Source organism: Thunnus albacares, chromosome 2, assembly GCF_914725855.1.
Source record: "Thunnus albacares chromosome 2, fThuAlb1.1, whole genome shotgun sequence".
NCBI classification, from domain to species: domain Eukaryota; kingdom Metazoa; phylum Chordata; class Actinopteri; order Scombriformes; family Scombridae; genus Thunnus; species Thunnus albacares.
Window position 1 is genome coordinate 24,643,396 of NC_058107.1, and position 13,587 is coordinate 24,656,982.

Sequence of the window (13,587 nt, forward strand, 5' to 3'; positions counted from 1 at the left end):
TCCAAAGTGCATAATAAAAACCTTTGGTGAAACAGCTTCAAGGTTCTATGCTCAGAGCTGTTGGAACAGTCTGCCTGAGGATCTGAAAGCAGCTGAAAATGTTGATGTCTTAAAACTTAAAACTAACCTTTTTGCCTGACTTTTGATTAGAATATTTTATTACCATTATTTTTTTATTTAATCATTTATTTTATTGTATTCATGTTTAATCCCCATTATCTATTTTAATTGCCATTGTCTTTTATCATTTCAATCTAATTCTCATTTTATGTCTTTTTAGATCTGTTGTATTGTTTATTATTATTCTTTTTTCCACATGTGCATTAGTCTCAATTAGTCTGTTATATTAGTCCCAATTGTTTGTACTGTTTACATTTTATTATCAACTCGTCAGTCATATGTAAAGCACTTTGAACTGCACTAACCTGTATGAAAGGTGCCATATAAATAGTTCGATTGATTGAGTTTCTATGATTTAGCGGGGTAATTGTGTTAGTGATGATTTGTTTTGACACTATGACTACTTTTTAAAACAAAACAAAAATCAAATATTATACAATCAAAAAATATTAATAATAGAGTAAATTTTCTAAAACATTAAAACCAACCACAGAGGATTTATTTCAATACATTTTAATTCAATTAATAATCAAGCGGGATAAGAGGGCGATGAGGATGAGGTGGGAGGGAGGAGGACTAGATTCTCTGACGTCATCAACACGCGCCTGGTGTGTTGCTCGCGCCATTCCTACAAGCGTGTGTTTCCATCATCTCCCATTACATTACCACAGGCAGAGCTTTAGCAGCCAGTGTTACAAGCACAGATTCAGTTTTTTCCTCCGTCATTCTTTTAGGTGAGTCCAGTTTTATTCTCCTCTTGTGCGGTTATTTGCTTAATTACCAGAGGAAATACGTTATTCTGCATCACTGACACTGTCGGCCCTTCGTTTCGCATTGAATAAGTTTAGCTTGCTAGCTAGCCCAAAGTTAGCTTTGGTGTTTGGGGTATGTTACGATTTGGAGTTTAGTGTCGCCGTTCATTAGTGAATGGGGCGTTTGCTGTGCTTTCACAGTAGGTGACACGCAAAGAGGGCCAATAAGGTACCCTGGCCTCCACTGCGAATCAATAATCACTAATGAAACTCAAGTGTGAATGAAAATAACTTGAATGTAACTAATGATGCTGTAGCCGCTGCCTCCTGACACCTTTACCATTGAGCTTGTTTTGGGTTTCTCTGCGCTTCAAAAACAAACTAACCCACTTCATACACACGTTTCATAGCAGCTATGATTGTCTTGATGTTGTAATCTTTATAATAGCAGCGTTTATAAGGTTTGCTGTGATAGAATCGTGTAGGACGCGTATAGCTGGATATTGTAAAAGGCCCAGGTACGGGATAACTTTGCTTTAGTCTAACAAATCTCAGCCACTTTGTTGAAAACGTTTTAGTTAGTAGAGCTAACGCTATCAGCATTTAGCGTTTCTCAGCTGACTTGTTCACTCAGCCAGCATTTGACAGCTAGCTAGCGGTGGTGGCAGAGGCCATGGCATGTGCAAAACACAGTTAGCTGGCTAACGTTGGATAAAACGGAGTTTGTTGACACAGGTGTAGCTACGTTACAACAATACTGAACGGTCAGTGTCAACGCTACCCCGTATGTTACCAAGCTACCTGTTACAAAATTAGCACATCTTCTCTGCGACTTGAAAACGGCAGACAGTCAACAACCAAGTTTCGTGTTGTGAATTTTGAGCATTCGTGCTGAGAGTGCATGCATTGCTAGCTTGGTCAAAGAAGAGAATGGAATAGGATGAACAGGTGCACAGGTGTGAGAATGTTATGCTTTTGATTAGACAGCACAGCCTGTATGAATTCAGGCAATAGGCCCTTTTCACAGAGGACATTTTTGCATGTCATACCAGGAAAAGCACAAGTGTAAATAATCAAATTAATGATGACTGAGTTCTGGTACCGTGCATGTTGACTTGCTGTCACACTGTCATGGCTTACTGACACACTTGAATAGAACAGAGCCATTGTTAATGTTATTAGTAACACCTGCATTTTTCCTACTATGACAAGTCAAATGTCTGCTGTAAAAAAAGCATATAATTCCACCGATCTAGTGGACTGTGGGAGAAGCAAGACCAAAATGACCTGACTACATGTATGGATGGTGTACAAGCATGGATATCCTATTTTGCCAGAAAGACATTGTTTGACACAATTTTAAACTGACAATACTACCATGCACATGAATTCTGGGCAGACTGTTACAGTTGACTGGAGGCATCTTAAACTGACTGCATGCCCATAGGAGGGTGAGCTCACTTAGTGGCATCAGCAGGTAGTTATGGCACAGCTGCTGCTGCTGCTGTTTGTGGCAGCAGCCAGTGAGATGCCATGGCAGCTCTCAGCGTTTGTGGCAAAAAAAATAGACTGTAGACTAACTTCCAGTTACTAGGAGAAGTCTTTGGTATTGAAAATCTATATTCTGAAGCATTTTGTAACCATGGTTTCAGCCATTACGTCAGCAGCGTGATATAACAGTGGTGTTCCTATTGCTTAACCATATAGGCTATAGCCTACAAATGCTGCAAACACCTGCGGCTACTGTGGCATGTCTCCGGTAGCTGCCACAGCGGCCACTGTGTTGGCATGTCTCTGGCAGCTGCTGGTGCCACCACAAGTGCCAAAAACAGGCAACATGTCACAATCACTCAGGTCAGTATTTTACAATGGCATCCTTCAAAACTGCTTGGCATCTGCCAGCTGCCACAAACACCGGCAGCTAACATGGCATTTCACTAGCGGCTGCCCCAAACACCGGCAGCTAACGTGGCACCTCACTGGCAGCTGATGTGGCAGCTGAGGATGCCACCGGAAGTGCTATTGCTAGCTGCCACTGCCACTCTTTCAAAAAGGCCTGGCTCCCTAAGGCCCTGATCAGACAGAGCACTTTTTTTCAGGTTGCAAGATGCGAGGCGCCCAGCACTGCCTTTCTTGTGGAGCCTGCAATTTCAAAAAAAGAGCAGCTTACTGCACCTTTTTCTAAATTGTTGCTAAGCAACCATCGAATCACCTGCCCTTTGCCTAATGGTTATTTTGCTGTGAAGTAAACTCACTTCAGGCCTGCTGTTTTCTGTTCAAATCATGGTGACTATGGTTAGTAAAGTCATATAGCTCTGCGTTTCCAGCAACAGCCACCACTAGTTTGTCCTCCATGACTGGTATCTCCACTTGGTGTCGTCACCACCACAGAAGCCTCGCCTCTCAATTCATCTGAATGTACAATGGGGAAAAACACTTCTCTGCTCTTAGTTGAAGTTTTTTTTCAACTTGAGGCGTTCAGGGCACTCCTGCAAAAATGCAAGGCGCCCATCAAAGCAAAACCATCACGCAAAATGCTTCACTCTCATTGAAAACAATTAGAAAAAGCCGCCCCAGGCTACTAAAAAGCGCTCTGCTAGATTGGGGACTTATGGATCACCTTGAGAGTCTTGCAGTGACAGTGTCAGCACTGAGAATTTCTACCCAAGGCAGATGAGTGAGTCTTAGAAATAAGACCAGTGCTTGCACACAAACTTGAATGTATTAATGTGTCACACAGCCATGGTTGACACTAGCAAAAAACACACTGTATTTTGGTTTATCGAGTGACATTTTGCAGGTGTAACCCACCTATAAGGATGGGTATTGTTAGGATTTCATCAATACTACCATTCTTATTCTCCTTGTTGGTTAGCTTCTTAATCAATACTCTTATAAGTTCTTTTCATTACTGAAGAATTGCTTTTTAAAAAATATATTATTTTAAAAAAGAATAAATTCATAACAAGATTAGAATAGATTTATATATCAGATATAACTAAATATTGTTTTCAGAGGAGCAAAAGTAATTTTTACAACAGCAAAGTTAATATATAAAATCAATAATATCTCACTGGAAACTAAAAATGTCAATAAAATAAATAATACTCCGGACATCAAAATACTGAGTGAAGTTTAGAAAGGGAGGGGGAGGGAGGTGCGGTCTCAGCCTGTAGCTGAATTTACAAGAGTTTGCCAAATTTAATGATGCATGGCAAACTAAGATAAACAGTTAGGCTACATACACACAACTTTTGTTTTAGTTTGTTCATAACAATTCGCAATTAGCTTAACTAGCGTGCTGTGGATGTGTAAAACGGTGGATGGGAGAGGGCAAAGCAGTGAAAATATGGCATTTTTACATGTGTATGCTTGTTGAACAGGTGCTTTGATAAACTGTTGTTTTTTTTTACTTGCAAAGGTTTTATTGCACTTACAGTAATGAGTGTTATTGTCGCTAACTCGAGTAAAATATTATCTTTTACTTCACCTGATTCGCTGTCTCTTCCGGCCTCTCTGCCCTGCTGTTCGCTTTGTGTGTGTGGAGGAGTTGAGCCCAGCCCTCGGTCAAACACCGTCACAGAGAGGAGACCAGAACTGACACCAAAATATAAAAGAATTGACCTTAAAAATACCCCGGGTTCTCTCTCAATTCAGAACCGGGTTTTGGGTGGGCAACCTTACCAACCTATAAAGTTAAGTTTGAAAACTGATCTTGTTGGTTTGGTGGGGGGCATTTTGTTGGCATGGTTTGGGTCCACTTGTCCTCTTAGAGGGAAGGGTCACTGCAAATCAATACAAAGTTGTTCTAAGTGATCACCTTTATTCTATGATGAAACACTTTATCCTGATGGGAATGGTCTCTTCCAGGATGAGAGTCCTCCATCCATAGGGCACGAGGGGTCACTGAATGATTTAATGAGTATGAATGATGTGAATCATATGCTGTGGCCTTCACAGTCATCACATTTCAACCCCATTGAACACCTATGGGAGATTTTGGACCGACGTGTAAGACAGTGCTCTTCACCACCATCATCAAAACACCAAATGAGGGAATATCTTTTAGAAGAATGGTGTTCATCCCTCCAGTAGAGTTCCCAACACCTAACTAAGACACCTTTTATATTGTTTTTTGTTTTTTAATTTGTCACCCGTCTATATGCATGCAATGGAGGCAGGATATTTTACAGTTTAACAATACACTTTATTGTCTAAAATTATATCAGTGCACTGAAATGGTAAACTTTGCTGGGAATTTAATAATTATAAATAACCAAGAATAAAAAAAACACAAATAGAACAAAAAAATAAAACTTGAATAAAGGAAAAAGGATCAAATATACATAAAATGCTGCCTATATAACTGCTGTTAACTGCTCAGCGTAATTCTGCTGTTACTGAACACCGTCCCACTTGTAAAATACTATTACAGATTGTCTGCTACAAGGTAGAAACTGTAATACTTGTCAATGTGATAACAAAAATCACAGAACTGAGTAGTAATAGAAAGAAACATGTCATGGTCTGTCCATCCCTTCTATGCAGTTATCTGTTGCATCTGCTGGGTAATTATTTTTTTCTGGATCAATTGCAAATGTAGTGAAATAGGTGAATTTGCATTCTTGTTTGACACAAAGTCAGCAATCGATTTTACTGTGGTTTGATTTGGATTTTCCTCTTGTTTTAATTAACTATTTAATGAAATACAGTCTAGCAAGTTGGGGACACTGTTACCATATGTAATAACTTTTTTTGTGATTGTGATGCCAAAATCACAAAAATGTTAAAATCACTCTGCCCACTTCAGGAACGTTATCATCACTGAGTATATCAGCTACTGTCCTGATTTTGATTGTATTTGCGGTATAATGTTTACATGGAACATGGTCATTCATATCTCTGCATACATGATTATAATATTATACAGGTTTCTGATCACTTACATCAGTGTAAGTGATGTAAGTGATCCCCACATCCAGCTCCTGTCTGTCATTTCTGTACCAACTAAGTTACATCAGCAGTTGATGATGAATCCAGTTTGGTGTCTGGCTTTCTGCTGCATTTATAACACCCTCTGCTGGATTTAACCGCTCCATTCTATCACCAATAATGGAGGATGCAAGAAACAATTGCGTACACATGGCAGACTATTCAGAAACCCTCAGTAGGTGTTAACATGCAACAGTATCACACCTCCTTTTTTTTTTTTTTGAAACACCTCTTTATTGTCTTTTACAAAAAAGGATAATAAGATGAATAACACTGACAACCAAACATAATCCAAACAATTACAATGCAAAGCACTGCGATTAACACACATATAAAAGTAAGAGAAAAAAACAAACTAACACAGTCCTATTAGCAGTCAGATCCGTTCATCATTCCAATTATCATTTTTTGTGTCATTATGTTCCAGGAAATTGTAAAAAACTCCACAGGTTGTTTGTTTCTGCAATGAGCAAGCAATGCACCGCTTACATTGTTTAGTATCACAGCTGCTATCTTGTTTCTCAAACATGGATAAAGGCTTATGCTTGATTGCATCTTTATGTTGAAAAGGTTGGATGGTCATCTTTAACCAGCAGAAGGAAGTAGCATTGTATGTTGTTTATCTGAAAGGTATCTAGTGCAAAAACTGATTCGGTCACATAAATAAACTGGTCACAGGACATTTTAACTTTAGCTGTACCTCATGTTCAGACAGAGCTCGGAAGAACTGGTTTCAAACATCATGCTCTGTACAGATGGAATGAGCTACAAAAAAAATTGAAATGAAACTCTCTCTTTTTACTTCAATTTTAAAAGGCTATACTTAAGTATTTGCAATTACAGTTTTTTTTTTTAACATGAAAATAATGTGAAATGTGTGTTTGTCCATGTTTAAACTATATATGTTTATTCATGTATACAGATAAGTCTTGAAAAAGAGATCATAATCTCAACGATTCTACCTATTTACATAAAGTATTAAATAAAATAAAATAAAATTCGGCATTGTGTGTAAAGACGCTCAACTGATATATTACAGTTTGCAGATGGATTTTCTCTCTGCTGTTTTACTGTGGAAATAATCCTGATAGAGGCTCCCTCACAGTAAGGGTTAGCTTTCATTAATCTCATCAGTCAACTCAAGAGTAGACTGGTACCGCTCTTGCTACGAACACACCTAATAACAGGAGCACACCTTCACAGAGAGTCTCCTGAATAGATTTGTTTCAGAATTAATAATTTATGGACTGTTCATTAAAAGAATCAGTCACAGTTATGTGACAACAGTTGTGGCCAAAGTACTATTATTGAAAGCTTGTATGAAGATGGCCAGAATGCCTGTGCAGTTACTGAAACACACAACGGATCAGGCTGCTGAATATTTGGCTCTGGACTGTAGATGGCAGTGTTGCTCAGTCTTTTCATGTTGTAGCTCACTAGTGAAAGCTCAATTCCACTACACTACCTCTGCTGGTCTCTCCCTGCAGTCAGTTGCTCAGGAGAATTCATAATCTGCCTGGTTTGTGAATATAGTTTGTACATATCTGGAATGAACTGCCTATTAGGGTTTCTGACTGCAGAATCTTGACATGATTAGCTGGTAAATAATGTATATCTCTTGTAGTTTTCAAAGCTTTTCATTTCATGCTTGACAGACATTCTCTGCAACTATTGGGAATGCTCTCAAAGCTGAAGAAGAGGAGTTAGCTATGTTTTTTTTTTGTGGGGGGAAAAAAATGGAAAGAAGAAAAAGAATTTTCATCAGTTATCCTATTATTGACAAGCGCCTCCGGAAATGTGAAATATGACCTCGTAAGAAAGTATTCATGATCCCAAGTAGGTCTGGTTAGGCAATAGTTTATTATTCTATCTGAGAATCCCTTATTTGAGGCACAGAGGCGACTGACTCAGGTATTTCCTTTGAAAATGAAAAACACCTTTTGGACCTGTGAAACTGGGTTGCTTGAATACTATCTGGGACAGAGTTCTCGAGTGGTAGAGACGACTGCCAGTGTTTCAATCAGGTGTGCTTACTTTTATTGAGAAGGATTTGTTTCTTTCTCACTATGGCTGACAGTGATTTCAGCACCGCTTGATCTACAGTAAAAATCAGGGATAAAGGGATAAAGCCAGACGGAGCAAAAAAGAAGAATCCTTGTTCTGACATTTTTTTGTAGATGTAATTTGACTGCCTCAGCTCCCAGTTGATGTTTTATTATACTGTTTTTTCCCTGCGGTGCAACTATTTTAAGTTCAAGTTGTTGTTTTTTTGTTTTTTTTACCCCTGAAAGATTCAACTCCAGAACTTTTCACAACACGAGCAATGAAACTCTTCTCTTGTCTTTTTCTTTCTCCTCTCCCTCCCCCGCCTTGTATTTCTCTCCAGATATATCCAGCTATGGATATGGACAGTGCCAGTTCAGTGGTGCTGCAGGCCTTAACCCAAGCAACCAGTCAGGACACAGCTGTGCTGAAGCCTGCGGAGGAGCAGCTCCGACAGTGGGAGACCCAGCCAGGCTTCTACTCTGTCCTTCTGGTGAGGGAAGATATCAAATAATGAGAATAAATCCACCGCAGTTAAAACTATTTGAGATTTAATTAATTGAAATCTTAATGAACGTGATGATTTTACAGAGAAGCGGGATGCCATTGGGTTTGTGCAGATTTTTAATGCACTGTAAGTTTTGAAGTAACTTAATTGAAGCAGATAGAGGAGTATGTCTTTGTAGATTAGTCATTAATAGAAGGGGGATATCTTGTAATCTGCCTAACAGTTGCAGATTTTAAGGTTTATGTATTTTGTGTTCATGTGTGACAGTGCATCCTGGCAATTTTACACAATATATGTAATCACAGCAACAAAGCATAGGATTGTGTGAGAGGTAGGGAAATGGGATGAAAGCAGGCAGCTGGGGATTTGATGTGTTAAAGGAAATCTCAAAGCTCTGTTGAATACTTTTTATTCTCATTTATTCACAGATATTTCAACAAAACTTGGTCTCTCAAGGTCTAGGACCAAGTGTGATCAAAATGTTGGCTATACAATAAATGAATTCACCAGAGCTTAGAGTGCAGTCAGTCTCTCTGCCCTGACCTGCAACTAACTTTTATGTGGTGTGTATGCACCATACAGCCCATATTGATTCTTAAAGGAATACTGAGACATCTTTGGAAATATGCTGGCTTTGCTGTCTCGCACGGACTGAAATGAGAAGATGGATTTCAGCTTCCAGGTCTCTGTACATTCAGCAGAGAAATTGCTCCAGGATTTGTTCAGCCTTTGAGCCAGAAAGACCTTTTCCATGTACAAGAAAGCTGTTTTCCATATGTTGTGTTTACATGCTCATGAATATATTATAGATAGAAAGATCCTGTATAAGGCAAAAGTACATCTTAGAAGAAACATTATAAGCAATCCATATATATGGCTCATGTAGCATTGAATGTCTGAGGGATTGTGTGTATGTGAGTTGTGTTGGTATGCCTGGCCTCAGGTCAGGATACAAACTCAACTGAAGTTATGTTCCACAATAGGAGATTCCAGGTGCATCTGTTAAGATGGAGAAATACATTTTATTTAAATCATTAAAGGATAAATCCAGCAGTATTTTATATTTTTCTTTTCAACAAATCCCATGAAAAGATCAAAACCAGCAATGAATTCATCCTAACAAGTACTATCTGTGTATCCAAAGCCCTGATGAAACCATAGACCGTCATTATTTTCCAAAAAACTATTAAAACACATGAATGAACCACATTGTTGCACCAGAAGACATGTTCCTTCATTATAATGGACATATTTACTATAAATCTGACATTTTTATCCTTCTCGTCACATTTGCGATTTAGTCACAGAGCATGCAAACAAATAAATGTGAAACATGACATTTTTGTCTTGCTTTGACGTAGCAGTAGATGTTGTTCCTGGTAATATTTTTGCTGTAGTTGCCTGTTATGGTCAATATCAGTTTGCCCAAAGTGCACAATGTGCTCTATCTCACGCAATTTAGAGGAATTATGTATCTGTACGTTACTCCAAAGATGGTACTGGAAGGGCAGCATCAATAAATCAAATGTCAGTCAGCTAAATTTCAGTCGTACTGATTCATCTAATAGTTTAGTGACATCGGGCAGATTTTTACTTGCATATCTTCTGTTCCCTTAATACAACAGAGGGATGTTTTATGTCTGTATTAAAGCAAAAAATTTAATTGAAAACCTGTTTCATTTAACTGATTTGTTCTCACACCTCCTGAATCTGAAAAGACTGGAGCCAAGATTCCAATTTCTGATACTACTGTGCTGCTCTTTATAGAGCTCCTGCCTTTGCAGCGAGGAGGAGAATGACTTTGAGAGCACTGTGACAGCACTCAGCTAGATTTTCTAGGGCTATTATGGCTGCATTTTACCCCTCAGAAATGTTAGCACTTAAAAGAAATAGAACTACACGAGTGTGTATAACTTCGACACTCTAGATCACAAAGTCAGCGTGTCCTGTATTTTAATGGGGAAACCTCTGAAAATGTGGCTTGATGGTATCACACATCTAAGTCGTTATTCTTCAGTTTTATGAGTTATATTTCTTTAGTATAGCTTGAGCTGTCATGCATCATTAAACTGAGTTCGTTCTTAAATTGCCTGGCGTTACCCATTTGAACAAAAATTATCTTAACTAAGCAAATGTATTTTTGTTTTCTTTTTCATAGAATATCTTCAATAACCACATGCTGGATGTGAACGTCAGGTGGTTGGCTGTGCTGTACTTCAAAAATGGCATTGACAGATACTGGAGGAGAGTAGCGCCTCAGTAAGTGCCTGCTTGCCGTTTTTGTTCCCTATTGCTATCAGCCTTCCTCTAACTTTTTCATCTCAGGCTTTTATTGTTTTTGTCTTCTCCCTTCCACTGCTCGTCTTTATTCTCTCCTTCGTTGTCTCATTAACTTGTGCTCTGTCTCTATTCATCAGTCTTAATCTCTCTGCCTGTTATCGAGGCTTTGTCATTCCATTCAGATCTGTTTTTGTCACAGATTTCTAGTTGGTCTCTATTACTCATTGCCTCCATTTTTCCCATTGTCTTGTCTTTAAACAGTTATAGCTTATGTCTGCAGTTCTCTCTTCAACACTTTTCCAAACTTTCTTCTTTCTCTTTTTTACCCTCCACCCTGATTATTCATATCATTGTGCACTGGTTTTATACTCAGTTTTTGCTTTTGTGTCTCTTTTGTCTGTCAGTTTATTGGCTTTGAGCATTCAAAGCCTACAATCTGTCTTTGGGTGATGGACTAGCTGGCTTTTGTTGGATTTGAATTGTTCTTAAATTCACAGGACAGAGGCTGGCCGTAGGTAATCAGTTCTGTCTCAGCATTCTGTGGACACTCTTTGACCACTTCCAGTTTTTTTATTGTCTTCTTTCTTTCTTGATTTTCCTCCTCTAACAAATGAAATTCAGTTTACTGAACTACTGAGAAGAGCAAAACAACTTTGGCAAGAGTGCCGTGCAAAGGGTTTTGGGTTATTTATCTGATTACCTCTGGACCACTGCCATTAATCTAAGAAGTGGGTACTACGTGGGACAGCACAATGCATGTAGTGTCACAATATAAATCGTAGGCCACATTACATGGTATTTTATTCTGTAATTACAGTGATTCACAGTAATGTAGCGCAACTGAGTTTATGGAATTTTTTAAATGTAAAAACAAAATAACAAAACAATAAATACATATGTTCATTAAATACATTCTGAAATATTGTTAAAAATGTAATGTAAATTGAATTTGTCTGTCCATTTTGATATATGGAATGGTGCTTCTTGTATTTCTGTGTGAGAACCTGGCCAAACGCACAGTAGATGATATGACGTAATGTTAAGATATGTCTAGTGCAAGTAAAATAAAATGTGCAATTATTTTGAGAAATATGCAGCATCACTGGTTAACATTAGATCTTGCATCAGTCCCTCAATGAGCAAGAATAAAACAGCAAAGGCCTTCTTTTTAGTCTCAATGTTTTGAATTGACTATACTGTTGCAATACTGGGAGAAACCAGTATAGACCTTTTTAATGACATTTGACAACATAAAAAATGCTTTATTCCATTATGATTGCCGGTTTCACAGCCATGGTATTGTGCATACTGGCACACTGGAATGGCTTACTGGGTTACTGTGTTTTTTCTGCTTTGAACAATAAAACGTTTTTCTGTGAAAAAGGCCAATTGATTTTTCATAACTTGAAAAACTCACTTATACCTTTTTTATTAATGATATCTAGGGCTTTACTCAGTCCTGCTAGTTGTCCATTATGATGGAATTATGAGATGGGAATGTATTTTAATGTAATATACGTATAAACGGCAGTAGCAGATTTCAGTTGCATACTGAATTTAATACCTCCCATTTCCCCTTTAATGATCAATAAAGTATAATCTCATTTTTATTTTAAAGCATAAAAAGAATCAACAAAAGACATTTATGAAGGCTATTTATATTACATATGTGCAGTTTAAGTTGATATCTTTGGATGTTTGGTTTTTGTGAATATGTTTTTTTTGATGTTGTTGCACTTGTGTTATCATATACTTTAATATGCAGCATATACATTGACTTTAGACTATTTAGATATTGTGTCATGCAATAGTATGTTCCCAGCCTACACAGGCTTATTGGACAATATGGGTTTATGTAAGCTGGATCCACAATGCATACATGCGTTTTTATAGTTTTGTCAAAATGCTGACAAGTAAAGTGTTCTGTTTGCTGAGATGCCTTTTTCTTGAAAGGGTTTTAAAATATTTTTATTACACTGCTTAGGAAGACCTGAAAAACGCTGAACATATTTAATGAAGTAAAACCAAAATGCATCCTTAAAAAAGTAACGTTGTGGTAACTGAAATAAAGTAATTTACAGCAGAAATGCTGGCTCAGCCTGCTCAGTGTATTGTGTTGCTATTTGTGTTGTGGGTGGATTTTGGGGCAAAAAATGGCCCATCAGAACAAACAGATGTTTGAGATCGAAAACAGTTGCAACTTTTAAATGAATGGTTTCTACTGAGAAACTCACCTGAGATAACCAAAGTTGCACACCAAATCTACTGTTTTCATATAGGTTTGTAAAACAGTCATTCGAAAAAAATCACTAAGTAATAAAAACTGATTTAGTTGAAAAATTAAGACAATCTCTCTGAGATGTAGGTAAACTATAACACTTCAAATTTGAATCACAAATTTTAAATGTATCTAAACCAATACACCTTATAGATGAACTGAAATAAGACATCTAAAGCAGCCAAAAACATTTTGGGTTTGTTTTTTATCTCTCTGGTGTCAGGGTAACTCCTAAAGTAAAAGTTTTCTCTCCGCCTTGCTTCATTTTTTTTCTTCTGTCATCTCTGGTTTCCTCTCGCTCACGAACACTCAGCAAGACTCAGACACTCACTCGCTTGTATTAATATATATTTTAATCACTCATCCCATATTTCTTTAAACTTTGCCTCACCTCTCAGATTTCCAAAATATGTGTGTATGGTAAATCTTGTTTCACTAATTCACACTCTTCCCCTCAAGTAATTCGTCTTCCACCCATATTTTTCCTCTCTCCGTCCAAGGTTGCAGCTTGATTCATTCACTCTTCCTCTCATCAAACACTCTCCCACTCTGTTTAGCTTCAGCTGCAGTTGAAGTAGACAGCATATTATTTTTTCTTTTTACAGATTCACACT

At 37.8% G+C, this 13,587-nt stretch overlaps 1 protein-coding gene across 1 annotated transcript in view; it reads left to right on the forward strand.

The window, feature by feature from the left end:
* The first annotated feature begins 702 nt into the window (after positions 1-702).
* ipo11 (importin 11) overlaps positions 703-13,587 on the forward strand; it is a 126,046-nt gene continuing 113,161 nt past the window's right edge. Inside the window, exons 1-3 of the mRNA XM_044374512.1 lie at positions 703-854; positions 8,251-8,400; positions 10,574-10,674. Coding sequence (XP_044230447.1) covers positions 8,263-8,400; positions 10,574-10,674 — 239 coding nt within the window. The 5' untranslated portion in view covers positions 703-854; positions 8,251-8,262. The remainder of the gene's footprint in view (positions 855-8,250; positions 8,401-10,573; positions 10,675-13,587) is intronic.